The sequence below is a fragment of the Crocuta crocuta genome, unplaced genomic scaffold (assembly GCF_008692635.1).
Source record: "Crocuta crocuta isolate KB4526 unplaced genomic scaffold, BGI_CrCroc_1.0 scaffold289, whole genome shotgun sequence".
Lineage (NCBI taxonomy): Eukaryota > Metazoa > Chordata > Mammalia > Carnivora > Hyaenidae > Crocuta > Crocuta crocuta.
In genome coordinates, this window is record NW_027533264.1 from 1588157 (window position 1) to 1615101 (window position 26945).

General features: G+C 55.7%; 1 protein-coding gene across 1 annotated transcript; it reads right to left on the reverse strand.

Annotated features, from left to right (window-relative positions):
* Positions 1-15177: 15177 nt before the first annotated feature.
* ARHGAP27 (Rho GTPase activating protein 27) lies at positions 15178-26494 on the reverse strand. The gene is given in 16 exon segments (XM_077747718.1): positions 15178-15673; positions 15773-15853; positions 15855-15963; positions 16054-16131; positions 16280-16378; positions 16459-16566; positions 16648-16732; positions 17802-17900; positions 20192-20296; positions 20761-20851; positions 21284-21351; positions 21683-21766; positions 21842-21922; positions 22150-22332; positions 22675-23079; positions 26337-26494. Coding segments are annotated over 16 exon segments (1911 nt in total). The 5' UTR covers positions 26394-26494; the 3' UTR covers positions 15178-15495.
* Positions 26495-26945: the final 451 nt, after the last annotated feature.

Consider the following 26945-nt stretch of genomic DNA (forward strand, 5'->3'; position numbering starts at 1 on the left):
CCCGGAGTCTTTCACAGACTCTCAGGCCGTGGGAAGAGCTGGGGACAAGCAAGAGGTCGCTGCCTTCGGAAACTTACATTCTGTGGACTGATCCGCAATCAAAACATTAACCTCCTTCCAAGGAGCCTTCCCTAGTTTCTCCTCCCCAAACCGGCGCCTCTTCTCTGCCCACCCTTGGGTCCCTGTGCCCCGCCCCCACCGCACTCCCCACCGCGTGCTGTGAATTTCCGCGGGGAAATTCTGTCTGCACTTAGAAGCCAGGGGGACCTGGATCCTCGTCTTTTTCATCTCTTATCCTGACCGGCATGGGTCTTGGTGGTAATTGTACCTTTGGGTTGGATTCCACGGGCTGATATAGCCTCCAGACTGAGGGCCGTAATGGGCGGAGCCGTGTCAGTGCGTGAGTGCCCGCAGGTTTGGGGGGAGCGTGGGGTGCAGGGCGGTGGGGTGAGGCGGCACACGAGCCAGTGCCACATCTTGGACAGCAATGCAGGTTCAGATGGGGGTTTTGTAGCACTTGTCTTGCTAAGGGTTATGTCGCGATTTACTAAACCGCCAAGGAAGCCACGGACTCGGTCACATGGGCAGTCACATCTGGCCAAGTTGTCCCATTCTCCCCAGCGCCCTGCCGAAGACTCATAATAGTTTGCAACTAAGTGCCGCTGCCTCACACAGCGAGTGCCTGGCTTGGGGAACCTGTTAGGCCACCAAGAAGTTAAGTGGCAGTTGGTGGCACCGTCAAGGGTGACCTATCCATGTAGGGTGGTAAAGGGAACTGGGATGACTTGGGGACATCCCTAACCTTTGAGGCTGACGTCATGGTGATAACCACTCACCCACAGCACATCTCGTGGTGCCAGAGAGGTAGATGAGGTCCCTAATGCAGGGCTGTGTGGCTGATATTCTCATCCGCACGCAAAGGGAACCAGCAGAGAAATCACAATCATTCCAAGAGCTGTTCATTTTTTTCATGCAGCGAACCGTGTAAACTCTATGTGCTCATGGGTGGAATGGCACAGAAGGGGCAGGGTTAGTCTCATGCGGGGGGAGCATCACACAGGAGGAGGTGTTTGAGCTGGGCATGGAAGGATGGGCAGCATGATTACTGGGCATTCCAGGGGAGGGAAGAGCAGGCACAGACACTTGGTGTGAGACAGCCCGGGTTCATCCAGGGAGCCGAACGCAGCTGGGTGTGGCTCCGTTTAAGTCCTCTGTGTGTACCCAGTGCTGGACACTTCATTCCACTGATCAAGTCTGTTGCCCTCTAAAGTGATTTTTGTAGACGAAGGGGCTGGTGCTCAGAGAGGTTAGGCAACTGGTCTCAAGTCCCACAGTCAGTGGCAGAGCTCAGGTACAAACTCAGGGTCGTCAGATTCCCAAATCTGTGCTTCCATCCACCATACTGAATTGCCCCTTCCCAGGGGACCTGAGGAGCCAGAGGCGGTCATTTGGGCTCGATTTTAGAAGGCTGAGTCCCCTGAGTGCCTGCCATTTGCACTCCACCTTCAAGAGAACTGTCACGTCTCAGACTTTCATTTCCTTAATGCTTGTCTTTAAATGTTTTACTTTTAAAGATTTAACTTTTCTTTTTTTTATTTAAAAATATTTGTTTTTTACATTTATTTATTGTTGAGGGACAGTGAGACAGAGTGTGAGCGGGGGAGGGGCAGAGAAAGAAAGAGACACAGAATCCAAAGTAGGCTCCAGGCTCTGAGCTAGCTGTCAGCACAGAGCCTGTTGCGGGGCTCAAACCCACAAACCGTGAGATCGTGACTTGAGCCGATGTCAGATGCTCAACCGACTGAGCCACCCAGACGTCCCTAAGTAATTTTTCTTGGTGTATAACATGCATATGAAGAAGTACACAGATCAATTAATTTTCACTCATGTGAAAAATAGTAATTCTTTGCCTAGGTCAAAACCAGAATATTACGAGCCTCTCAGTAGCCAGCCTCCTGCCTCCACCCAGGCAAGATCGCCCCCCTCCCCCAAGGCAGCCACTCTTCAGTTCTAACAGCAGAGATTAGTTTTGTTTGCTGTTGAACTCCATATAAGTGGAACCATAAAGACTTCTTTTTGGGGCACCTGGGTGGCTCAGTCGGTTAAGCGTCCAACTTCGGCTCAGGTCATGATCTCACACGTGATGGGTTCGAGCTCCATGTCAGGCTCTGTGCTGACAGCTCAGAGCCTGGAGCCTGCTTCCAATTCTATGTCTCCCTCTCTCTCTGCCTCTCCTCTGCTCATGCTCTGTCTCTCAAAAGTAAATTAAAATGTTTGAAAAATTTTTAATAACAAAAAACTTCTTTTCTTGTGTGTTTGGCTCAACATTTGTATAGTTTAATATATTCATTCTTGCTTTTATAGAGTATTCCATTAGATGCATGAACCAGAGCGTATTAGCCCATTCTACCGCTGGCATATGGATCGTTTTCAATTTGGGGGCTGTTATGAATAGAGCCGCTGCGAACATTCTTGCGCATGACTCTTGGTGCCCTGGGTGCTCATTTCTGTTGGAATTACAGCGCCCGGGTCAGAGAGTACTTCGGCTGTGCCCTGCTTCAGTAGACATGGCCAGTGTCCCAAAGCAGTTGTCACAGTACACAGCCTCGTACCAGTAAATCAAAGTTCCAATCTTTCCACATCCTCACCGGCATTTGATACTGGAAGTCTTTTGCATTTTAGCCCTAGTGGCTGTACAGAGACATCAGAGTGGACTTTTCATTCACATTTCTCTCGTGACTAAGGTGCTTGAGTGCATCCGAATGTTGGTCGGCCACATACATCCTCTTTTTATGAAGTCTTATTTAAGTCTTTGTTCATTTTTCTGTTTGATTTTCAATTTCTGTTGATTTTTCTTTTTTCCTTATATATTTTTTACTTTATTATATTTTATTTTTTTGAGAGAGAGCGAGAGAGCAAGCGCGCACATGAGCGGGGGAGGGGCAGAAGGAGAGGGGGAGAGAGAGAGAATCCCAAGAAGGCGCCATGCTCTGTGTGGAGCCCAGTGACTCAGGGCTTGATCCCGCAACCCCGGGTCATGACCCCAGCTGAAATCCAGAGCTGGGCACTCAACCAGTTGAGCCACCCAGGTGCCCTATTGATTTGTTTCTTTTCTTTTCTTTAATTTTTAAAAATCTTTATTTATTTTTGAGAGAGAGACAGACAGACAGACGGAGTGTGAGCAGGAGAGGAATAGAAAGAGAGGGAGACACAGAACCAAAGCAGTCTCCAGGCTCTGAGCTATCAGCACAGAGACTTACATGGGGCTTGAACTCGAACTGTGAATTCATGACCTGAGCCGAAGTCAGATGTTTAACAGACTGAGCCACACAGGCACCCCTGATTTTTCTTTTTGATAAGAGTTCCTTATATATGCTGGATATTAGTCCTTTGATGGATATATGAATTGCAGTATGTTTTCCTAGATAAATTATTTTATGGACCATGATTAGTATAACTACAAATCCTCTATCCCATGTCATAGGTAGTAGGTGACTGTAAAATATGTAAAATAAAAATAAGACAACATCATTACATTTTAGCTAGAAATCTGCTGGCAGCAAGGCTGGCATCCTGGTTCCTGTTAAGTGATTAGCAAGTGAGAAAGAGGTGTTAAAGGCACCAAGGCAGAAGGTGCCTGGGTGGCTCAGTGGGTTGAGTGTCCAACTTTGGCTCAGGTCATGATCTCACGGTTTGTGGGTTCGAGCCATGTATCGGGCTCTGTGCTGACAACCAGCTCAGAGCCTGGAGCCTGTCTTCGGATCCTGTGTCTCCTTCTCTCTCTGAACCTCCCCTGCTCACTTGCTCTCTCTCTCGCTCGCTCGCTCAGAAATAAACTAAAAAACATTAAAAAAAAAAAAAAAAAGACACCAAGGCTGGAAAGAATTAGAAAAGAAATAACCTTCCCAGTTGGCAACTCCATATTAATTACCACCCTGCGTGCCCTTTGTCCTTGAACCTCCTGTAATTATGTCACCCGCCACCCGTGGTGAGGTCTGCACTTTGGGAAACACAACTGCAGGGGACATGAATGCAGCGGGACTCTTAAGTAACAGTTGACATATGAGATGTTTTAGAAAAGTCATTCAGGTGGCAATGCAGACCTCAAAATAGAGGTGAGGAGCCCAAGTTAGGAGCGAGTGAGAAGGTCCAGGCGGTGTACATCCCAGGGCCTGGGATGGGTGTAAGAATTGGAAAGACGGGAGGTAGAATCTGGGTAACGTTGTAGCTGATTGATACGTTAAGAGAGGAAAAGAGGGGCACCTGGGTGGCTCAGTCTACTGAGAGTCCGACTTCAGCTCAGGTCATGATCTCACGGTCTGTGGGTTCGAGCCCCACTTCGGGCTCTGTGCTGACAGCTCAGAGCCTGGAGCCTGTTTCAGATTCTGTGTCTTTCTCTCTCTCTGCCCCTCCCTTGCTTGTGCTCTGTCTCTCTCTACTTCTCAAAAATAAATAAACATTAAAAAAAAATAGAGAGAGAGGAAAAGATGTCTGCAGGACTCAGATTTCTAAGTTGGAAGATTGGGAGGAGAGCAGTAGCAAAGACTGGAGAAGCAAATTATGGGGAGAGAGAAGATGATGACACCAATCTGGGATATGTTGAATTTGAACAGTTCCAGGACCTCAGAGAGAGAGAGAGAGAGTCTCCTATTCATTCAGTCCACAAATACTTACTGAGCATGTGCTGTAGTTAGAGGCATAGCAGTCCATCGGACAAGATTTCTGCTCTGGCGGAGCTTAATGCAGGGGAAAGACAGATAAGGACAAGCAAGGCGTGCACGGAGCTCAGGGCTTTGAGCCGCAGAGTGGACTGGGGGCCTGTTGGCGTAGGTGGGCTTGACTAGGGAGAGGAACAGAGTGGAGGAGGGGAGGGCGGAATGCCAGCATTCAGAGGCAGAAGGGGAGAGAGCACCCACCGAAAAATCCACGGTGAGTCACAGGAAGAGGGTTTCATAGATCTGTCAACTGATGCATTCACTCATTTATTCGATCAGACCTTACTTGGCTCCTTCTGAGCGCCGGGCTCACAGGAATCAGGACAAACAAGAAGTCTCTGGGGGATGAGCAGATGTGTAAAGGACAAATTAGTAGGCAAAGCTGCAGGCAGAAGATTCTGTTGTAGAAGAACGCATGACATGTTGTGGGTGCGCAGAGAATGGGAATTCACACTTTTGGAACCTACTCAGTACTAGGCACTGGGGAAGACTTCCTGGAGGAGGCGGCATGGAGCTAGAGAATAGGCCCAGGGCCGATGACGAGAGGGAATGGCTTGAGCACGGGTGCGGAGGTGGACGGCTGCTGGGCATTCTGGAAGCTGGGCATCCGCAGGCACGTGAAGGCTAGAGCAAACCAGAGGACTGGGAGCCTGGGACCAGGTTAAGATCATGAAAAGTGGCTTGAATTCAGAAGGTGATGGGTCAATGTAGGTTTTGAGGATAAAGCCAGCGACTCAGTGCTGTTCCACCATCGGACAGGGGCCAGATCCCTGGGAATGCGCTTCTCTTCCTGGGGTCCAGGGCTAGTGGGTGGCTCACGCAGTAAGTGTCAGCTCTGCGTGTCATGAAGGTGAGCTCTATACAGCCCATTGTGCTGAATCAGCCCAGGGTTGGGGGGACAGAGAATGGCGGAAGGTGGCTTCAGGCAGGCATGCAAGAGAGGGATAGAGTATGGGGACCAAGGGGTTACACAGGCTCCAGGGGCCTGGGAGAGATCTCTGGGACAAGAGAGCAATTGTCTTGGGCGGGGAAGGGTGGATGGGACAGAGGCGCCAAGGCCCAGGCCGGGGGTCTGAGCTCATAGCCCCCCTCTGAGGCGGAGGCTGATGGAGGGCCAGAGCCTCTTCCCTCTGTACCTTACCTGCCTACTTCCTCCGGTCCAGGCCTCTCCTCCGCAGCTCCTCTACATCCCTCATCAGCCTCATTCCCCGTGTCTTAGAGCTCAGGGCTGCCCTCAAACTTGGGGCTGGGGTCTGAGGAGGGGGACAAGACCCTAGAGTTCTCTTGGTTGGCGGGCTCAGTCGCCCAAAGGGCCCTGGAACCCTCCTTAGCGCTTACCGTGGAGAACCAGCCTTTGGACGAAAGACCTCTGGCGCCCCCTATTGCCAGCCACTCTCCAACAAGCCCTATAAGCTCATCCCTGTTGCCGACCCTGAGGCATGGGGCCTGCAGGCATCTAGGGCTAGTTCCAGAGGCAGGGAGCCCTGCAGGGACAGAAGTCCGGAAGTCCGACTTGTGATATTTACCTGGACCCCAGCAGCGTCCTAATTGGTCTTCTTCCCTCCATCTTCCACCCACAGCTGGGAGAACCTCTTTAAAAGGATAGCTGTGGGATACAAGCAATGAACTACTGATACTCAGGAGGACTTGAATGGATCTTAAAGGCATTACACCGACCACAAAAAGCCAGTCTCAAAAGGCTGCATAATTTATGATTCCATCTATAGAACATTCTCGAAAGGACATAATTATAGAGATGGAGAGCTGACAAGGTTGCCAGGCATGAAGGAAGGGGAGAGAGGGTGTGTGTAAAGGGGCAGCAAGAGTGGTTTCTTTTAAGGTGATGGAACAATTCAGTATCTTTTTTTAAGTTTATTTATTTATTTATTTTTGAGACAGAGAGAAAGAGAGAGAGGGAGAAAGAGCAAGCATGGGAGGGGCAGAGAGAGAGGGAGAGAGAGAGAATCCCAAGCAGGCTCTGCACCATCAGCACAGAGCCTGATGCAGGGCTTGACCCCACAAACGGTGAGATCATGACCTGAGCCGAAGTTGAACGCTTAACCGACTGAGCCACCCAGGGGCCCTGGAATAATCCAGTATCTTGACTGTGATGGCGGTTATATGAATCTATACATGTGATTAAAAATGTTGTGGGTTATACACAAAGACATATGAAGAAGGAGCACAATGAAAAATGATGAAATGGAATGAGTCTAGTTAATTGCAAGGTGCTGATCACGGCCCCCGTGTTCAAAGTGCACTACCGCCATCATGGGGGAAAGCGAAGTGATGGGTACACAGGACCTCTCTGTACCATTTGTGTAATTTCTTGTGAGTCGACAATTCTTTCCAAATAAAACGTTTGTGGGAAGAAGAAAGAGCACACGTGGCCTTGTCATCCACCTGCTCATTTACTCAGGGCACAGCCAGGAGGCTGTGGAGGATGGAGTCCGTGAAAGGAAGCCTTTCAACTCTTTTTTTAAGAATCAAGCCCTCCTTCGGGGCTGGCGACAGAAGAAGAGCCCCTCTTGGCAGGTACAGGGGACTGGACCTCAGCCCTGGTTCTATCAGATTCTTTCAATGGGTCCCCTCCCGTACTGGTCTGAAGGGGGTGCTCTTCTTCTGATGCACTGGCCCCCACATGGAGCCTTCCCTTTGCACGGCTGGGACCCAGGCCCAAGTCAGAGAAAACACTGCTCTGGAGCTCTGGGAAACAAAAGGGTCACAGTGCCTTGTGTCGTCCTGCCCACCAGGCATTCTGGCTGCACCCGGAGGCGCCTCAGGACACTCCAGCCTCGGGCTGCCCCAGGCGCCACCATGAGGCCATCTTACCTCAGGACCCAGGACTGTTCTCAGGCCTGAGGAATGAAGACTAGATGCTCCTGTACCAGCTTCTGGGCCGTGTACATTGCACACATCTCATTTTATAATCAATCCTAAGAAGTCCCCGAGCTAAGCATGGATGTCCTGACTTTACAGAGAAGCACACCGAGGTGACCAGCTTGCCTCAGACCACTTGACAGAAAATGACAGAGCTGGAATTTGAACTCTGGCTGTCTGCTTTTTCATGTATCGCCTCATCAACAAGTATTTATTGAATACGTGTCACGTACCAGGCATCATGCTGGTGCTTACAAAGGTGAGCATGCAAAGATGATACTGAGGTTTACAGGGCCACAGAGGACAGACAGCAATAAATAATCATGGTATGTATCATAAAATGACAAGCCGAGATAAGAGAACCATGTGGGTCTCGACACATAACAAAGGAAGCTGACCTAGCTGGGCATTCAGAGGAGATTACCTGAGCAGAATGCAAAAAGATGACAAAGGCAAAGGGGAAATGAGAACAGGAGAGAGGGTACAGCACATGCAAAGGTCCTGGGGCAGGAAAGATCATGAAACGTTTGAGAAACCAATGGGAGGTCAGCCTAGTTGTAGTGCAGAAACCAGGAAAACAAATAATGCGCAGGTGCAGCAAGTATTTACTGAGTGTTTACTGGCCAGATTCTGTGCTCAGAACCTCAAAAGTAGTATCTCACGTAACCTTTGCAATTGCCCATGGAGGTTGGTACTGCTATCAGTGTCCCCACTTTCCAGATGAGAAGACACAGAGGGGTGAGCCAGTTACTCGGAAGCATCTAGCAGGGGTGCTGTGGAGCCTAGGTTTGAATCCAGACAAATGGGATTCCAGACAAATCCAGAGCCCGTGCTCTGAACCACCGAGCTACACTGCTCTACAAGGGGAAGTTGAGGAGCACGCAGGGGACAGCCCAGGCAGAGCCCTGGAGGCCGTGTCAAAGTTTGTGGTCTTTTCCTAAAATGCACAGAAAGGTTTTTAAGCAGGGTGATGATATAATCAGGCTAATCAGGTTTGTATTTTTTTTTAAGTTTATTTATTTATTTTGAGAGAGAGCAAGCAGGGGAGGGACAGAGAGAGGGAGAGAGAGAATCCCAAGCAGGCTCTGCACTTTCAGCACAGAGGTCCCACGCAGGCCTCGATCCTACGAATCATGAGATTGCAACCTGAGCTGAGGTCAAGAGTGGGCACTTACCCAACTGAGCCACGCAGGTGCCCCCATTAGGTTTGTAAGTTTAATTTTTTAAAACGTTTATTTATATTTGAGAGAGAGAGAGAGAGAGACAGACAGACAGACAGACAGACAGTGTGAGCAGGGGAGGGGCAGAGAGAGAGGGAGACACAGAATCCGAGGCAGGCTTCAGGCTCTGAGCGGTCAGCACAGAGCTCGACACGGGGATCGAACCCATGAACCATGAGGTCATGACCTGAGCTGAAGTCGGTCGCTCAACCCACTGAGCCTCCTGGGCGGGCGCCCCTGAGGTTTGTCATTTTAAATGAGCCTGGGAGAGGGTGGGGGATGCGGGAAGGGAGGGGCTGGGAGGCTGCTGCCCGTCCAGGGAGGACATGTGAGCCCCCGAGTTGAGGGGAGACCCTCGCTGCAGAGAAGTGGGCAGAGGGGAGAGGTAGAACTGACAAGGTGTGGACATAGATCGGGTGTGGGGGGGTGGAGAGAGGGGGAGAAAGAGCGAGAAGGCCATGCCCCCAGGTTTCTGACTTGCNGCCTGGTGCTGTGGACAAGCGAGTCACCGAGGCCGTGTGAGTGTGGATAGCATCTCCCAGGGAGGCAGAGCAGAGGGGGCGGGGGGCTGCCTGTGAGGATGCTGACCTTTCCAGAATGAGGTGCTGTGGCCAGAGCGGAAAGGCCCGGGAGAAGGTGGCGGTCTGCAAGGAGGGGGTGGTCAGCCCAGACGGATGCTCCCAAGGGAACGACTGATATGAAGCCCTGCGATGTCCCGCAGTTATCGAGGTTGGAGCGTTGGGGAGTTTAGGGGGAAATTCAGGAGTCTGAGGGTGTGTGGGGGTCAAAGAATGAGCAAAGACAGCAAATGGAGAGAGGGGAGAAGGGGCTGGATGTTGTAGCGGATGCCCCGGGCACCTATTTCCCTGGCGGTGGTGGGGTTGGCTGCTGACAGGTCCCCTCTGAGCCGCTCTCTAGAACATGCCTTGGGCTGAAGAGAGTCTCTTTGCCTGAATTCATGGGCCTTCCCCGACCCCACCAAGACAGGCCTCACCCAGTGAGTGGGTAAAAAAGTGGTTGAGAAAGTTCTGGCCCCCTTGCCACAACGTGGCCATCCCAGCTCCACAGCCGCCCGTGGGGTCGGTGGAGGCCGGGATGGGCCTGCCTCACGGCTCAGTTTCCCCTCAGCCTGATCCGGCGGCCTTCATCTCCCCCACCGCTAGGTGTGGGTCCCGAGATCACTCCCTCTTGAGCTTCCTTCTCTCCACTTCCTGGGGAGGCTCACCTGACATGGCAGTTCAGCGAGGAGGAGACAAAGGTGGCCGATGATCGTGGATACCTTCTGGAAAAGGCCTGAGATTCGCCGAGTCCTGGAGAGATGTCTGCTCTGAGGTACCCGCGGCCGGGAGGTGAGTGAGGATGTGGTGAGCCAGCTGTACGCTTTGCTGGTGGGATGTTACGGGGTTCCATCATTTCTATGAGGTAGAGGTGAGGCCATCTGGAGAGAGAGAGAGAGAGAGAGAGCGAGGGAGCCAGAGAGAGCGCCTGAGAGGAGGCGGGGAGGGCCAGAGGTTTGAGGAGAATGAATCTGTGAAACAGGTTGCAGAAGGTGGGAGAGAACAGAAAGCCTCACACGTTGCTGGTGAGAAATGTAAAATGGTTCAGCTGCTGTAGAAAACTAGTTTTAGCTCCTCCAAAAGTGAGTGTCCTTCGGCCCCAGCAATTCCACGCCTAGGTGTGCACCCAAGGGAATTAAGGTATATGTGGATGGACTCAATGCTTGTGTTCCCAGCCCCCCCCCCCCATTCATATGCTGAAGCCCTAAGTCCCAATGTGGATACTTGGAGGTCGGGGCCCCAGAGGATGGGGCCCCCATGATGGGATTCAAGTCCTCTAAGATGAAGAAGAGATGCGTGCGCTCTCTCTCTCTGGCCTGTGAGCACACACAAGGAGGCCGCCATCTTGCAAGCCAGGAGGACTGCCTGTACCAGGCTGGCGGCCTCCTCGGAGACTCCCAGCCCCAGGACTGCGAGAAATAGTTTCTGTTGTTCGGGCCACCCAGTCTACGGCGTTTTGTTACGGCGGCCCATGCTGAGACTATGTGTCATTATTCACAATAGCCAAAAAGTGGAAACAACCCAAATGTTCACCAATTAGTGAATGAATAAAGAAATGTAGGGGCGTCCGGGTGGCGCAGTCAGATAAGCACCAGACTTCGTCAAATTGGGCTCTTTGCTGTCAGCGCAAAGCCTGTTTCAGATCTTCTGTCTTCCTCTCTCTCTGCCCCTCCCCTGCTCGTTCTCTCTTTCTCTCTGAAAAATAAATCAACATTTAAAAAAAGAAATTGGGGCACCCGGGTGGCTGAGTCGGTTGAGCATCCGACTTCAGCTCAGGTCACGATCTCACGGTTTGTGAGTTTGAGCCCTGCGTCAGGCTTGCTGCGGTCACCCTGTCAGCACAGAGGGGGACAGAAGCCGTGCTCTGTCCCCCCCCCCCGGCTCCTTCCCCACTTGCATGCTCTCTCTCCCTCAAAAATAAATAAAACGTTAAAAAAAAAAAAAGGAATGTGGCATATCCATCCAATGGTATTTATGTGGCCGCAAATGGCCGGTGAAGACATGCTGGCCCGCAGTGGGGAAGCCCGATTACAGTGCCGGAGCCAGGGTGCTGAGAGCCAGCGGGGGGTGGGGGGGGTGGCGCTGGACGAGCAGGTGAAAGGGAGGAAGGCAAGGCTCTTGGCTGCCCTTGGCACTGAGGCTGGGACAGCCTGGCTCGGAGCTCCCAGGCACAAAAAAGTGGGGGACAGGCTGGGAATGGCCTTGGAGGTCATGTGCTGAAGTGACGCGGTCAGACCAGACCAGACGGCATCTGGGTGGAGGAATAAAACCGGGAAGAGAGGAACCCATTAGAGGCGGCTGGGTCACCCAGGTGAGAGACCGAGGATGTCGGGAGGTGAAAGGAAAGGACGATGGGGGAGGGGACGGGACGGGTAAGTGGAGGGGCGAGGCCCAGAAGCAGGGAGAAGGCTGCTCTCGGGGGTTTGGTGCTGGCAGGCTGCACCCAGGGTGTCTGACAGCCGCGGGTGCTGAAGTGTCCTGCAAGCAGGTGGCCATTTGCACTTGGAACTCAGGGGACAGCGGCCCAGGCTGGTGAGAGATTTGGGTGAGCCATGTGCGGGCCTGGAAACTGAGTCCCCAGAAAGGAACGGATGAGGGCCCTTAGGGAGGGCGGAGAGGAGAGAGCAGTGGGCTGAGGGCACGACCCCGGGGGCATCGCTATTTCCAGAGCAGCCAAGGACCAGTGACGCTGCGGACGGAGGAGCAGCGTGTTCACGGGGACACAGGGCGCCTGGTGCGTCCACACGCGTGAGGACTGGGCCTGTCCGCCGGACTTGGCAACCAGGAGGGCACTCGTTACCTTTTCTGGGGCAGCTTCAGGGGCCGAGGCCCGACTGTGGGAGGACCTGGAGCACCTGCTCAGAGGGGCCCAGCTTGGGGAGAGGGCCCCCTGTGACGGCCCTTATCAACTGTGCTACTGTCCCTTATTTTTAGGTCTATCCCCCCGCCAGTTGGTGGAGGGTTCAGTTCAGGAGGGTAGCTACTGTTCTTATCGATCTTTGTGTCTCCAGACAAAATCCGATTCCCTCCAAACATGCTCAGCGAGCACCTGGAGTGCTCCCGGTGCAGTGTGCTTGGTGCTGGGGATCTGTGGCCCCCACTCAAAGCTCTGGGCGGGGCTCTGCCACCAAGCTGCCCTGTGACCCTGGGTAAGTTAGGACATTGCCTCGCTAGGAGTTTCCTCACTGGCAGTGGGTGGTTTCTGATCTCCTCTTGGTGACGAAACGCAATGATTCTGGGATTTCTCTGCCTGTGGCGACATCGTTTGGTCACCAAGGCCTGGGCAGCATCAGAAGCCTGGGCGGTGAGGATGGACAGGGGGGTGGATGCTTCCCAAGACCTCCCTGCCTGAGGGTCTTCGTACCTGCTGGGCTGCCACAGGCCCCCGTTCACTGTGGCCCACAAGGCACACTCTGTCCCCTGCCCACCTTTCCCGTGTCACCTCACACACATGCTCACTGGTTGTATGAGCTTTAGTTACAGTGATTTGTTTAAAGTTTATTTATTCTGGGGCACCTGGGTGGCTCAGTCTGACTTCGGCTCAGGCCATGATCTTGAGGTCTGTGAGTTCGAGCCCCACATTGGGCTCTCGGCTGACAGCTCAGAGCCTGGAGCCTGCTCCAGCTTTTGTGTCTCTCCACCTCTCTCTGCCCCTCTCTTGCTCGTGCTGTCTCTCTTGCTCTCAAAAATAAAAAATAAAAAAAGCCTAAAAAATTTTAAAAAATTAAAGTTTATTTATTTTTAGGGAGGGAGAGGAAGCGAATCCCAAGCAAGATCCATGCTGTCAGCACAGAGCCTGACATGGGGCTCAAACCCACAAACCGGGAGGTTATGACCTGAGCTGAAGTCAAGATGCTTAACTGACTGAGCCACCCAGCCGCCCCGATCTTTTCAGATTTTGTTCTCTCCACAAACCTTCCTGCTTCAGAGTCTTTGCACATGCTGTTCCTCTGACCAGACACCCTTCCCTTAAGTCCTCATCTTGTTGACTTCTCTTCATTCTTTAGTGCTTGGCTCAAATGTGGCTTCACAAAAGCATCTTAGGCTCCTGAGGCACAGCCACACCTGAATGACACACCTTCAGGGCGCCTTGCGCTTTTTCTTAGCTTTTGTACATGGTGATGTAACCAAGTAATCAGTTGTTTAACTGCTATGTTCCGTCCTTAGGCCCATGTGAGAGGACTCCTTGCCTTGCTGTGGACCCTCCGCTTTAGAAGGTTCTACTCTTGACCCTCTCTTTCTCCCCACAGGATGAGGAGCCTGTGGGACCCCTTGGAGCCCTGGCCCTTCCCTTTGGACCCTGCTCCCGATATGCAAGACCCCAGAATTCTCTGCCCCAGCAGTCCCACGTCTGCTTCCTTAAGGGTGGGCCACATGGGTTGGCCACGGGGCAGCAGGTGGCAGGGGCTATGGGTGTCTGTGCTGGTGGACCTCCCCTTGTGGAGGGAGGCACTGGGGGGTGCAGGAAAGATGGAGGGGGGCCAGGCTGACATCAGAGCCAGCTTTTCTCATGCCAATATCCCCAGGGAACAGAATTCAGAAGAGTCACAGCCGTTTAAAGCAGAACCTGGTCCTGTGGGTCAGTATGAATGTGTATTTGCCAAAGTAGGAGAATAGAACATATTTTTATTGAATACTTATATCTTGACTTGGAACTTTACAATATTTTGACACCTGGTGTGAGGCCTCCATTGGCATTCTTGTCCCGGCCCTGAGGGAACGTGGGGGGTGGGGGGGGACTTGCGTCAGCCACGGACCAGGTGCTGGGACCAGAGAGGTGGCGTGTGTGGCGCCCCCACCCCAGCGCCCGGCGTCCCGCACGGAGGAGCAGATAATAAATATTGACTGTGAGAAACTGAGATGATCCAAGTGAAATGCTTGGCGTGGCACAAATGTCAATAAATATCAGTGCTTATTGCTTGTAAAAGAAATGAGCAGAGCTGGGGCAGCGGGGCCGAGACCCATAGAGGGAGAGGGCATTGCTGCTCTGGGGTGTACGCCTCCTTCCCAGAGGTTGTACCCTCCTTCCCCCCACCCTGTAGGCCTCCCCCAGCTCTTTATGACCAGGTGGGGGCCAGGGAGGGGTGCTGAGGGGCTGAGGGCCGCTGACAGGGCTACCTCCCCTCCCCCCAGCTGGGGCGGGTTTCCTTCTGCCCTCAAGGTCTCCCCAGGCCCAGATAGAACCTACTTTCAGTTCTTTTGCTTTCCCCATAAGCCCATGATGGGGCTTGGAGGAGAGGGAGAGTTGAAAGGGCCTCCCAGGAGCCTGAGCTGGGCAGTCTGGCCGATCACCCGCGGGACCCGGAACAAGTCACTTTGCCTCTGCCTCAGTTTCTTCATTTGTGAAACAGGACTGTGCGTGGGAATGGTGCATGGCAAGTGGCCAGCGCCGGGTACATGCTTCGTGAAGATGAAGAACCCTGGCTCCGGACACAGTGAATCAAGGGAGGGTGGAGGCCTGAAACAGGGAAGCGCACCGTGGCCCACAGTCAGCCACTGAGAGTCAGGCAGGAGCTGCGCCCGAGGCAAAGCAGGGCAGCAGAGAAGGAAGGAAGATGCGTGCTGCTTCCTGACCCATACAGGGCGGCGGCCCCACTGGGAGGGTGAACTTGAAGGCCTGAGCAGGTGCAAGCCCCAAGAAACTGAGAAGTCCCTCACTCTAACTCCTCCTCCGGGCATGGACCATCTGGGAAAACAAACTCTCACCCCCACATATTCTCTCTCTCTCTCTCTCTCTCTCTCTCTCTCTCTCTCTCTCTCACACACACACACACACACACACACACACACACACAGAGTACACACACACACACACACACACACACACACACACACAGAGTAGGTGACTATGTAATAAAGAACTCAACCCAAAGAAGCCCCAAACAGGACAGGTCAGGGGGGGGAAAAAATCACATTTTGCAAACTGCCCACCAGGGGTCACCACCCTGCACCCAGCGGTGCAGATTTCACATCTGCCTGCGGACCCGTGGGAGGCGGAGGGTCTCACGGATAAGAGTTCAGCCAGGCGGCCTGCAACCGTCCAGCTTCTATGATGGGACCGCTGTGGCGGCCCCCAGTCCCAGGTCCGCAGCGCCAGCGGCGGGAGCGACGGCGGGCCGGCTGTCAGTGCGGCGGGAAGATGTCTGAACACCGCTGCAGGATGAGCTCTACCACCTGATTCTGGAACACCATGGTCATGGGCATGCTGGTTTCCTCGGTCTCGGGCCTCAGCAGCGTGGGCCCGAACACTATGGCCACGCTCTGCACCGACATGCGGTTCTGATCGCCATGCTCGATCACCCTGCAGCGGGCAGTGGGGTGGGGGGTGGGGTGGCCCTCAGGGCCCAGAGCTGGAGGGGGCCCCCGCCAGCACCTGCCTCCCCATCCCCGCGGGGCTCACCGGCACAGGTGCTGAAAGAGCAGCCGCAGCGTGTCGTGGTTGGGGGCGGGCAGCGTGCGCACCAGGTCCCGCACTAAGCGNGTGCGAGAAGGGAAAGAGGGGCTCCGGCAGCTCTCGGAAGAAGAGCTTCAGGGCGCCGGTGATCACGTGGACGTCCTCCCAGCGCCCGTCCTCCAGGTCGAGGTGCTCGTCTGCCGCATGGGGGAGGGGGGAGGAAGAGGCGGTCAGCACCCCCTTGCGCAGTCAGGCTCCGGGGCTGGGGACGAGGACGTCCTGCTCACCATGGTCCACCTTATAGCGCAGCTTCTGGATGGTGGCCAGGTTTCCACTGATTCGGTACAGGCCGTCGATGTCCAGCCCTGGGGCAGAGGGTGGGACGGGTCTAAAGCTCCCGCTATGCCTCCTATCGGGGGCTCCCGTTCTCCTCCCCCCCCATCCCCACCCTGCGTCCACCCAAGGCTCTCCGCCAAGGGGCCCCGGAGGGAGGCCTCCGGGCGCCGCGCGTACCCCGGGCCTCGACCGTGCGGATGCACTGCTGCACGAAGCGCGGCACCGGGCTCCTCTCGCGCTCACACAGCGCGGCCAGCGCGCAGCCGAACACCTGGTCTGGGGGAGAGGCCCGTCAGCGCCGCCCGGTTCCCGCCCCCCAGCCGACCCGCGCCCGCTCTCCGGCCCCGTCCCCGTACCCTTGATGTAGCCCTTCTCCCGCAGCGACTGCAGTGTGGGCCGCTTCAGCAGGAACTTGCGGAGTTTGTGCCGGACCTTGCTCAAGTCGCCCTCCGGGGTGGCTGAGCCTGGGCGCGGGAATGCGGGGCCTAGTCTCTCGGTGGCGCCCGGACTGGTCGCGNGCACACCTGCAGTGGGCCGCGCCTCACCCTCCCACCAGCTTCCCAGGCGCTCCCTGGACCCGAAGTCCGCGATGCTGCTCTCGCTTTCCTCCTCCGGGGGCAAGTCTGCAGACTGGAATCACATGGCCTGCTGGAGGTCCTTCTGGGGTGGGGTGGGGACCCCCCCACCCACATCCCTCCCAGCGGCCCTGGCGACTCCCAGGCAGAGTGCACGCACCCTTTCCTTTTCCAGTTAACTCCCCTGACCTCCGCCAGGGGACTCTCAGAACCTTCTCTCCCCTTGGCTGCTCGGAGCCCTTCAGGTGTTGGAGACAGTCGCCCTGTTCTCCCACTCTTTCTTATCCTGGCCCCCCTTTNTACCACCCACATCCCTCCCAGCGGCCCTGGCGACTCCCAGGCAGAGTGCACGCACCCTTTCCTTTTCCAGTTAACTCCCCTGACCTCCGCCAGGGGACTCTCAGAACCTTCTCTCCCCTTGGCTGCTCGGAGCCCTTCAGGTGTTGGAGACAGTCGCCCTGTTCTCCCACTCTTTCTTATCCTGGCCCCCCTTTCCCATATTTCCCTGGCTCCTCTGTGCACGCTTAACCAGGCTAGCGTTCCTCAGTATGTGGCTCCTGGTTCTGAACTTGCAGTTCCAGCTGAGGCCTCAGCGCAGCCCACAACTGCAGCTGCACCAGCATCAGGGCCCTAGATCTGCATTCCTACCTCTAGCAATACAGCCAAACTCTGTACCTGGAATTGAGGGTCAAAAGACCCCCGGTTGTTTCCAGGTGAATGGGAGGACAGAGGAGGTCTGTCCCATCTCTATGCAATTAATTTTTTGAACCTAAAAAATGGTAGACTCTTTTTACTTTAAAATGTTAATACTTTAACATGTTATCTTGTGGTTTTAGCCTGTCATTCTAGTACAGAGGCTCTGTCTCAGATATTTACTTTGCTTCTGGCCTCCCTTGAAACGGGACATTCCTCTAGGATGTGCCCCCACCCCTACCTGGAGAACCTTCCTGCCGGGCCAACCCTTGCAACCCCACAGGCTGGATTTGCCTACTTAAGAAAGACTATTTCTCCAGCGGTCCATCTGCAGGGAGGGACATTTACGCTCCGATGCCCGCCCAAAGTGGGCCCAGCTGCTCTGTGTAATGGCCGGCCCACCCGCCCTGGGGGCCCTGGGCCCTGCTTACCAGCTCCTGGATGCCGTCGCCAATGGCCTTGTGCCAGGTGCTGATGATGGCCTCCGAGTCGTGCTGGATCAGGTACTCTGAGCCATCTCGGCTCCGCAGCTGGAGAGACACAAGTCACTAGGTCATCTCTGGTTCCCTGAGTCTGTCCTGAAGCAAGGCCTTAGTGGGGGGGGGGGGGGACACAGAAGCGGTGGAGATGATCTGTCCTTGTCCCCAGGAACTAAGGCATAACAGAGCAAGGGCCTCACCCCGGGCCAAGGCATTCCACCTCAGAGTGCCTTATGCAGTAAGTGACAGCGTATCTGTTACAGATGGGCAGACTGAGGGCCTCTCCGAACAACATCCATTCCTATCTGAAAGTTTCATATAGAAGGAAAAGCCATATTGTACATATATGTGGCAATAGAGTTCATAAAGCGACCGTCCTGTTGAATGCACAGGCGAGCTGAGCTGCCCCAAACTAGCTGTTTTCAGAGGACTATTACTGAAGTTTTCTGTGGCTCTGAAGCGATGAGGAAGACTGGCTGCAAAAATTTGCCAGGCCACCTAACTTGGCCACGACGTAGAATTTGGGGCTGTCTCTTGAGAAGAATCCTAGAGGCGCCTGCAGGCCAGCCCTGATTGGAGGGAGAATAGCCACCTGCTGGCCAGGAAGCAGGGGCTCCTCCGTTTCCATTCAAGACTGTCAGCCTTTCCAACAGCTTGAGTAGCTTCCAGAAGTACCATCTGCCTTCCAGTTCTTGCCAGAAAAGACAACTCAGAAGCATTTATTCAGAAGCTTTCATCAAAAGCCAAGTCAGAGGGATGACATTTATAGGGCCCTGGATGAAGGATGTCCCTTTAGGTCAAGGAAGGAACACGGCCAGCAAAGTGATGTTCTTCAATCTCACTCCTGTGACAGACATTAAGCCTGGAGAAGACTCCAGGCCGACTGATCAGAGCGCCTCATGGGATCAAACTGGTTTTCCAAGCCTGCTCTGTGGAGATGCTGGTTCTAAAACTGAATGAAGCTTGATGAAAACGACATACTCAAAGGCCTTGCAGAATTGCATTTTCTGAGCTGAATTGTAAGGCTAAGCTTTTGGCTTTGATCATGTTACCTGAAGCAGCTCCAAGGATCCCTTACTAAACTAGAGTGCAGTTGTGCACTAAAAATTGCTTTGGGAGCTAAGGGTTGGGGGGCGGGGGCACCTGGGTGGCTCAGTCAGTTAAGTGTCTGACTCTTGATCTCTGCTCAGGTCATGATCTCACAGTTTGTGAGTTCGAGCCCTGCATCAGGCTCTGTGCTGACAGCTTGGAGCCTTTTCTCTCTCCCTCTCCCTCTGCCTCTTCCCCCTCTGCTCTCCCCACCTCCAAATAAATAAGTAAATAAATAAATAAATAAAAGCTGGGGTGCCTGGGTGGCTCAGTCTGTTGAATGTGCCACTTCAGCTCAGGTCACAATCTCGCAGTTCATGAATTCGAGCCCTGCATTGGGCTTGCTGCCATTACCCTGTCAGCTCAGGGCCCACTTCAGATCCTCCGTCTCCTTCTCTCTCTGCCCCTCCCTCGCCCCCTTCAAATATTAAATAAAACACTTCTAAAAAAAAAAGAGCTAAGGGTTAGGAAAAAGCTTGATTTCCCTCAACATTTGGGAAAGTCCCCCTCCCCCACCAGTACTAAGAATGATGTAGCTGATAAGCCTGGACTCTCTCTTATTTATTTATTTATTTTTTAGCAACAACCTAGCACCTGTACATCAGCTGCCTCCTGATGCTGCTCCACTCTGACCCCGTCCTCTGACTTGTGCCTGGTCCTGGCTTTTCCGTGGACTTTCCCAGCTCACCACACGTGTTTTTGTCATGAGCTGCCTCAGAACTTCTGGGGACAGAGGTGAGGGTAGAGGTCAAAGCAAGACCACATGTGGACAGTGGAGCGTGTGGTCCCATGAGGTCCTTATCTGGGCCCCACCGGGACTTTGCCTTCCTGCTAGGGGAGCCTGGGAAACTGGGGACCCAGCTTACTCACTGAGGACCCAGTCCAGTTGCAAGCTGGGCTCTGACCAGCCACAGCAGGTTTCCAGCTTGTCAAAGTGAGTATTTGGGGACCGGGAGCCTCCCATCTGGGATGAGGGCTGCCTTTCTAGGCATGAGTTTCATTCCCCAGAAACCCCCTACTTCTCACCACCCCCCAGAGCCAAAAACTAGTGAACCCCATTCCTGGAGACCGAACTGCAGAATCTGGGATGCCAGAAAGGCTGTGGAGGGATCCCTGGGGCGAGGGCAATCTTGGCTTTGGGCCCTGAGAATTCCAGTCTCACTCTCCCCTGGTTCCCCTTCTTGAGGCTTGCCCAGTGAGGATCTCGAGCCATCAGTAAGCCCCTTCTCCTTCGCCCAACCCTTACCACTCACCTCCAGCACATTCTTCCTGCTAGATTTGTCTTTGGGGGCCCAGGAGAGAGAGGCCCCCCTCAGATCCACTGTGTACTCGGGGGTGGAGAGCTTGGGAGGCTGCCTCTGTGGGAGAGGGAAGGAGTGAGGGGAGCTCAGACAGGCCTGCCAGGGCTCCTGGCTCCAGTCCACCAGGCTCCCTTGGCTCTGGGGACAGGACGGGGGACAGGGGGCCCAAGGGTTCCTGGAACCTAGAGATCTGGGCTGGCCGGTCCTTTGCTGCCTGCTGACCCAGGAGGGAAGGAGGAAGGAAGACAGCTCTCATCCCCAGGAGCAGGTGGGCCCAGTCCCCACTCACCCTGCCCACCAGGCCGGAATGGCCGCCCTCGAGGACTGCTCCCCACGCCCAGGGTGGTGGGAAGTGCCTGTCATGGGCTGAATCTGCTGTCGTCACCCCCTGCCAAGGCCCAGCTCTGCTGGCACTCATGTTCCACTGTCTGGGACCTAGCCTTTGACAAGCCAGATCTGGTAAAGAGCCGCAGGGGTCAGGAGCAAATGGGAGCGTCCCTGTCCTGGAGCCTGGGCCTTACCAGGCCGCCTGCAGCTGAGGCCTTGGAGTCCTTGAAGAATGTCAGGACACCGCCCTCCAGCACGGTCCAGGAGGTACTCCAGTTCTTCTTCCTAGGTAGGGGTGGGGAAGGGGAGGTGGCCAAGCTTGCAGTGGGCTCCAGGCTGAGGCCCCCTTCCACCCACAGGAGCAGGGCACAGAGCGGAAGAACACAGCTCAGCTTGGGACACCCAACCGTGAGGGCTGGACTCCCAATTCTCACACTTGGTAGCCAAGGGACCCTGGGGAGATCACTATCTCCCGGTGCCTCAGTACGTCCTCACGGGGACCGCTTAGAAAGTTGCTATGAGGATTAACAAGAGCCTGGCATATGGAAGTGACTCTTCTTCTTGGGGCTGTGAGTTCAAGCCCCACATTCAGTGTAGAGATTGCTTAAATAAATAAACTTGAAAAGAAAAAAAAAGAGGCTGGCTTATGGGATGTGCTCAGTAAATGTCACCATGAAGGCCCACCCTGCCCTGCTCTGAACGCAGACAGGCTCTCACCGGAGCCTCTTTCCTTTGTCTACGGTCTTGGTGCGATGGAGCACGCCGGCCTTGTCCAGGGTCTTGATCTTAGAAAGACAAGGGGAAAGAGGAAGCAGTAAGGGGGGTGAGCCACGGCGGGGGGGGGGTGGGTGGGTCAGAGGNCTGGGCCTGAGTCACCACTGACCCCTTTTTGCAGCTGCCCGTGTTGGGGAGCCCACTCCCTCCCCAGCAGAAGAGACTTCCTCCCAGCTCCCAACCTTACCCAGCCTGGGCCCGGGGATGACCCGGGCCCGGGTTCATCCAGCTCAGGCTAGTGCTGGGGCCTATGGGGGTGACATGCTTGACCCCGTCCCAGGCCCCACGACCTCCAGAAAGCCCCGATTTCTTCTGCCAGGGCCTACATGCTCCTTCCTTTACCTTCTCCTCAGGGGGGCTGGCCGGGGCTGGGGCCTCACTATCCTGGCTGGATCTGCAGATGCTTCGAGGGGCAGGGACAGGAACCTGAGGAGAAGAACACTGTTGTGTATAAAGCCTTGCCCTCTCCCCAGGACTCTCCCTCCTTTCCGGGTTACTTACCTGGGGCAGCTCCCACTGAACTGAGGTGTCATCTGGATTGTAGAAGTAGGGCTTCCCGTGTTCGTCCTCCAACCTCACCCACTGTGGGGAGAGGGATGGTCAGGGCTCCGAGACCCTCTCACGGGAGGGGAGGAAAAGTTTCCCTCTAACCAGAGCCCGGAGGGGTTTGGTGGGTCAGGTGCAGGGGACGGGGCGTCTTGGAGCTTGCTCAGGAGCCGCAGTTCATGGTGTTGAGGGGAGCTACTAGCGACGAAGAGCTGGAGGAGTGACCCAGGGGCCGTCTGGGCCCATCTGCCCGCTGTCCCTACCTGCTCCTGGGTGAACTGGTTGGTGTAGAGCGTCTGCCCCTCGGAGTTCACGTGGCAAGACCAGCCGGGGGGCGTGGCCAAGGGAGAGACGGACCGAGGCTCACTGAAAGAGCCCACGGGGGAATAGTCCTCCTCGGGGTAACTGGTCAGCGACTCGGGGTAGTCCGTCTCAGGGGTAGGGGGCTGCAGGGAGCAGAAAACGGAGTCAGGATCTCAGAGCCTGTACAGCCCCTCCTGGCCCCACCCCCTCAGGCCAGGCCACGCCCCCTCACCACCAGGCTGGGAGCTGTGGGGAGCAGGAGGCGGGGTCTGAGACCTTCAGAGCTACTCAGCCCTGGCTCCGCCCCCTCCCTTATCCAGGGGTCCTTGCATAGCAGGAGACCCGGTCAGAAGCCCCTTAAAGCCACCCGCTCACCCCGGCCAGGCCCTGCCCCCTCCCCCATTCTCAGGGGCTGTGGGTAGCAAGAGGCGGGGGCAGAGGCTCTCAGAGACCCCGCCCACCCAGGCCAGGCCCCGCCCCCTCACCCGCTGGTCCCTGGGGCTGAGCGGGCTCAGGCCTGGCTGCATCTCCAGGTCGTCCTCGGGCTCGTCGTCCGGCTCGTCCTCCCAGACGGCCTCGCCCGTCAGCGGGTTGTAGAAGAACACCCGGCGGCTCTCCTCATCCCAATATTGGCCCCAGTCGGTCTCGAGGCTCTCGCGGCTGCCCACCGAGGTTGGGGAGGTGGCCGGGCTGGAGGCGCCCTCAGCAGCCTCGAAGGGCGACTCCCAGGTGGTCACGCCTGTGTCCGGGTTGTAGTAGTAGGGACGCCCGGTGCCCGCGTCCGTGTGCGTCTCCCACGACTCGCGGCGGGGGGCCGCGGTAGCGCCGGGCGAAGGCGCCGACAGCTGCCTCTCTACGTTCGCGTACACGGGCTCCGAGGAGTCGTCCACCTATGGGAGGAGGGAGCTGACGTGACCTTCGGGGCATCTCCGGGGTCACATGGTCCCGATTCGGCCACTTGCCATCTGGGAGACCTCCCTGCCTCTGTTCCGCACGATGCCTGTCCTGCCCGGTCCGGAAATTGTAGTGAAGGGAGAATGAGGAAATATTCTTGAAAGTGCATTGTAAAGTAGGCATTGTAAAGTATGAAGTGTCCCTGAGGCCTAGGCAGTTACATTATTTATTAACAATAATAAAATATCGATGAATGAGTTCTCCCAGCTATGCGCTCACTGTGCCCTGGACCTGGGGCAAATCAAGGGTGGCGCAGGAATAGAAAAATGGACTGGGACCCATTCCTTTTCCTCCCCCATTCGGGTTACATAGGGGCAGAGCTCTGCTGCATTCTACAGCCCCCACCACTCCTTCCTTCCTGGCCCAGAAAGATCTGGGACTGGAACTTCCTCAGTGTGGGTTTTACCAGAATCAATTGCAGAGAAGGGAACGAGAGGGAGAGCCAGATGGGAGGGAGGAAGGAGGAGCGAAGAAAGGTGAGGCCGTCTTCCCCCTCCAAAGGAAAGGGAGGTGGGCTGGAGGGTTCAGTCACACAGTAACACCCTTAGTGCTGTCTGCTGCCTGCAGGACAAAGTCTAAGCCTTTAATAGGCCACCAGAGGCGTCCGTCACACCTGCCTGTCTTCCATCTTATTTCCTGCCATTCCTAGCCCTTTGCCTTGAACTTTACGCTCCAGTAGCACGCAGTTGCTGGACGTCCCACCCTCTCTCCTGCTGTCTTTTATCACAGCCTGCCTAGGCCCGTCCCCACCCCTTTCTCACCTGGCAGACTTGGCTCAGGTGTCAGGTTCAAGGCCCTTCCTGAGCTTCCTTTATCTAGTGTGTCCACCACAGCCTAGCACCCTCAGCCCACCAGAGAGATAGATAACCACATCACCAGACGCCAGGCAGAGTAGCACCAGAACATGAATATTGTTTTCTAAGAACATACAATGCTCTGAGGGAAACGAAGATTTCAACACGGTAAGCAGCACACAGTTCCAATTATGTGTTTTTAGAAACCCTCCAAAATGCTAACAGAGGTTATCTCTGGGCAGCGTAATGATGGGGACTGGGTTTGTGTTTTTTTTCTTCTTTAAACTTTTCTCTTTTCTTCTTTAAGCGTTTCTCAAAATTTTGTATAATAACCACCCCACCCCCCTTTTCTAATCACAGAAGTCCCTCTGTTGCCGTGATGCCTTCGCTGAGCTGTAAACTCCCCAAGAGGGGAAGTGGGTCCTGTCAAGGTGGCGTCTCCCCAGGCCTTAGGTAGGTGCCTAAAAATCCATTCATTTGTCCCACGAAGACTCACCTGTTCGGTGCAGGCACCATCCTGGGCCCTGGGGATTCGGCAGTGAACCAGTGGACCCAAATCCCTATGANAGGCACTGAGGGAGCAGGAAGAGCTGGGAACGCCAGTTCCTCACCCCTCTCCCTCACCCCAGAAGCTCTTGCGTGGCGGAGACGGGACCTCCCACCCCACTTCTCCTTTCGCTGTGCCCACTGCAGCCCTCCTGGGCACCCTGGATTTCACCTGCATCTGCTCGCCGACCCTCCCCCCCACACACAAAAGGCATCTTCCCAGCTCTGTACTTTCGCTCCCGTCGGTCTCCTGGCTTGGAAGACCTTGCTCTCATACCCCGCCTGCCCAAATCCTGCTGGCGCCCGGCTCCAAGCCTCCTGGAGAGCGTTCCGCCTTGCTGGCCAGTCCATCGTCCACCCATCTGCCTACCTCCTCTGACCCCAGAAGGCAGGAGTTTTTTGAGAGCAGGACCCAGGATGATGGAAGTGGCCTCAGTCACCCTCCAGCAGGCAGCCGGTGCCCTGAAGCACACAGCCCCTCCGCCAAGGATACTGACTGCTCGAGCGCACCAGCCAGTCCCACGCCACACTTCCCGACACACAACACGCATCTCTGACACCACAGGAGAGGCTGGAGTCAGCTCTGAGCAGGGACTTCCTGGGAATGAGGGCTCTGCACAGGAGCCAGGAGACTCCTGGGGAGGATGGGATGGAGGCAGAGGAAGGTGGGTGACTAGACGCACCTCCTACCCAGCCCAGCTGGACCCACTGAGGCTGGAAGGTCATGGGGGCGGGTGGTGAGCTAAGGAAGGGGCCAGGCGCGTTGGAGCAGGGATTTCCGCCCAGCAGGCTGCTAGGCTTGGCTGGGAGTCCTCAGGGAGCCCCAGGCTGGGCAGGTTGGTGTGGATCTTGCACAAAGAGCAGCCCTAGCAGGTACAGAGGAGACATAGGAGCTAGATGCGTAGGCCCCCAGCATGATAGCGCCTCAGGAGGAAGGGAAGATAGAGAATCACCCTGCGGGGCTCCAGGCCGCAGATCAGAGGCCCAGTGGGAGTGAGGCAAGATTCCGTGGAAGGAAGCACATTCTAAGGGTTGGGGCTGCCTCAGAGACATACTCCGGAGGTAGTAAGGGGCTTTCACTGGAGGGGAGCAGTGAGGGGTGCATCAGCCCCATGGAGGGAGCTGGGCTGCAGCAGCCCTGAGACCCCTTCAAACTCTAGAACTCTCTGTGGAACCCTCACGGGGCCAAGATAGAGGCGTTTTCCTCTCCTAGCAGAGCCACAGCCAGGGTCAGACTGGAAGCCAGGTGGGGACAGTCCCTCCGTGCCTTCTGGCCTTCAAGGGGAGGCTGGCCCAGGTTAGAGCAGGGCCTGGGACTCCCTGCCCACAGCTGGCCCGGGGTTACAGCAGGGCCTGATGACACCCCACTGCAGCCCATCGACAGACCCTGACTAGGACACCAACGGCTCTTGAGGCCCAGACGCCTATCGTGACGGAAGCACGGGGGACGCCAAGTTGGGAAGGGGAAGTGATCTCCCACCTCAGGCCAGGGGACAGAGCCAAGAGGCACCCTGGCTCACACCGCACCCAGCTGCCCGGCCCCCCAGCACCCCCGTCTCCAGTTCCCTCCCTGACCCACAAGCGGTGGCAGGCCTGCCTGTCTTCCCCCAAGCTGATGGCAGCGTCTCTCGGCGCCCCTCCACAGCCCCTCTCAGACAGGCAAGGCCTTGGGGAAGGAAAGAGGCAAGAAGGGAGGCGTCCCCCAAATCTAGGAGAGGTCCTGCTCCAAAACCCAGGGCACCCAGCCCCTACAGCGCCAGAGGATGGAAGCCCACGAGTGGCCCCTTGACCCAGACGCCCTCAGCCGTCCCCATCAGAGGCCAAGCCTGCCTCCCAATGCCAGGGTCCCCTACCTGTCCCCGCAGGGCCTGACTCTGCCTCCTGGTCAGCTTGGCAATCATATCCACCATCCTGTCCCCACACAGCCCCTGGGACGGAGCCCTGGGCAAACTTCAGGGGTGGAGCCAAGGGGTACAACCCCAGGGCTAGCACAGGGCAAGGGGGAAACAAGAAGTTACTCTGAGATGGCGGGAGGCTGAGCCTCCAGCCCATTTCCTGTCGGGGCTGCGGAAGTGCTGCCTGGGGCAGAGGCTGCCTGAGATGGGGCGGGGGCGAGGGAGTGGCGTCTCAGGCTTGGGGTATTTTTATGTGTCCGGGGATGCACTGGTCTTCCTACCCTATGCTCTGATTCCTGGCAAGTTCTGTGTCCCAGGCCCAGGTACAGCCGTGGAGCAGGACGACACTGGGGCCACAGGTGGGGGAGGGGTAGGCTGCGCGGCTGGGTGCAGGCAGAGGGGGCGTTTGGGTGCCACGGCCAGGGTCTGGGCTGGCATAGACAGGACATGGAGTGGCCACCAACTCCCCCCCGGGGCCCAGGGAGGATGTGATGGGGAAGAGGAAGCTTGTGTGTATGTATGTGTGTGTGTGTGTGTGTGTGTGTGTGTGTGTGTGTGTGTGTGTGT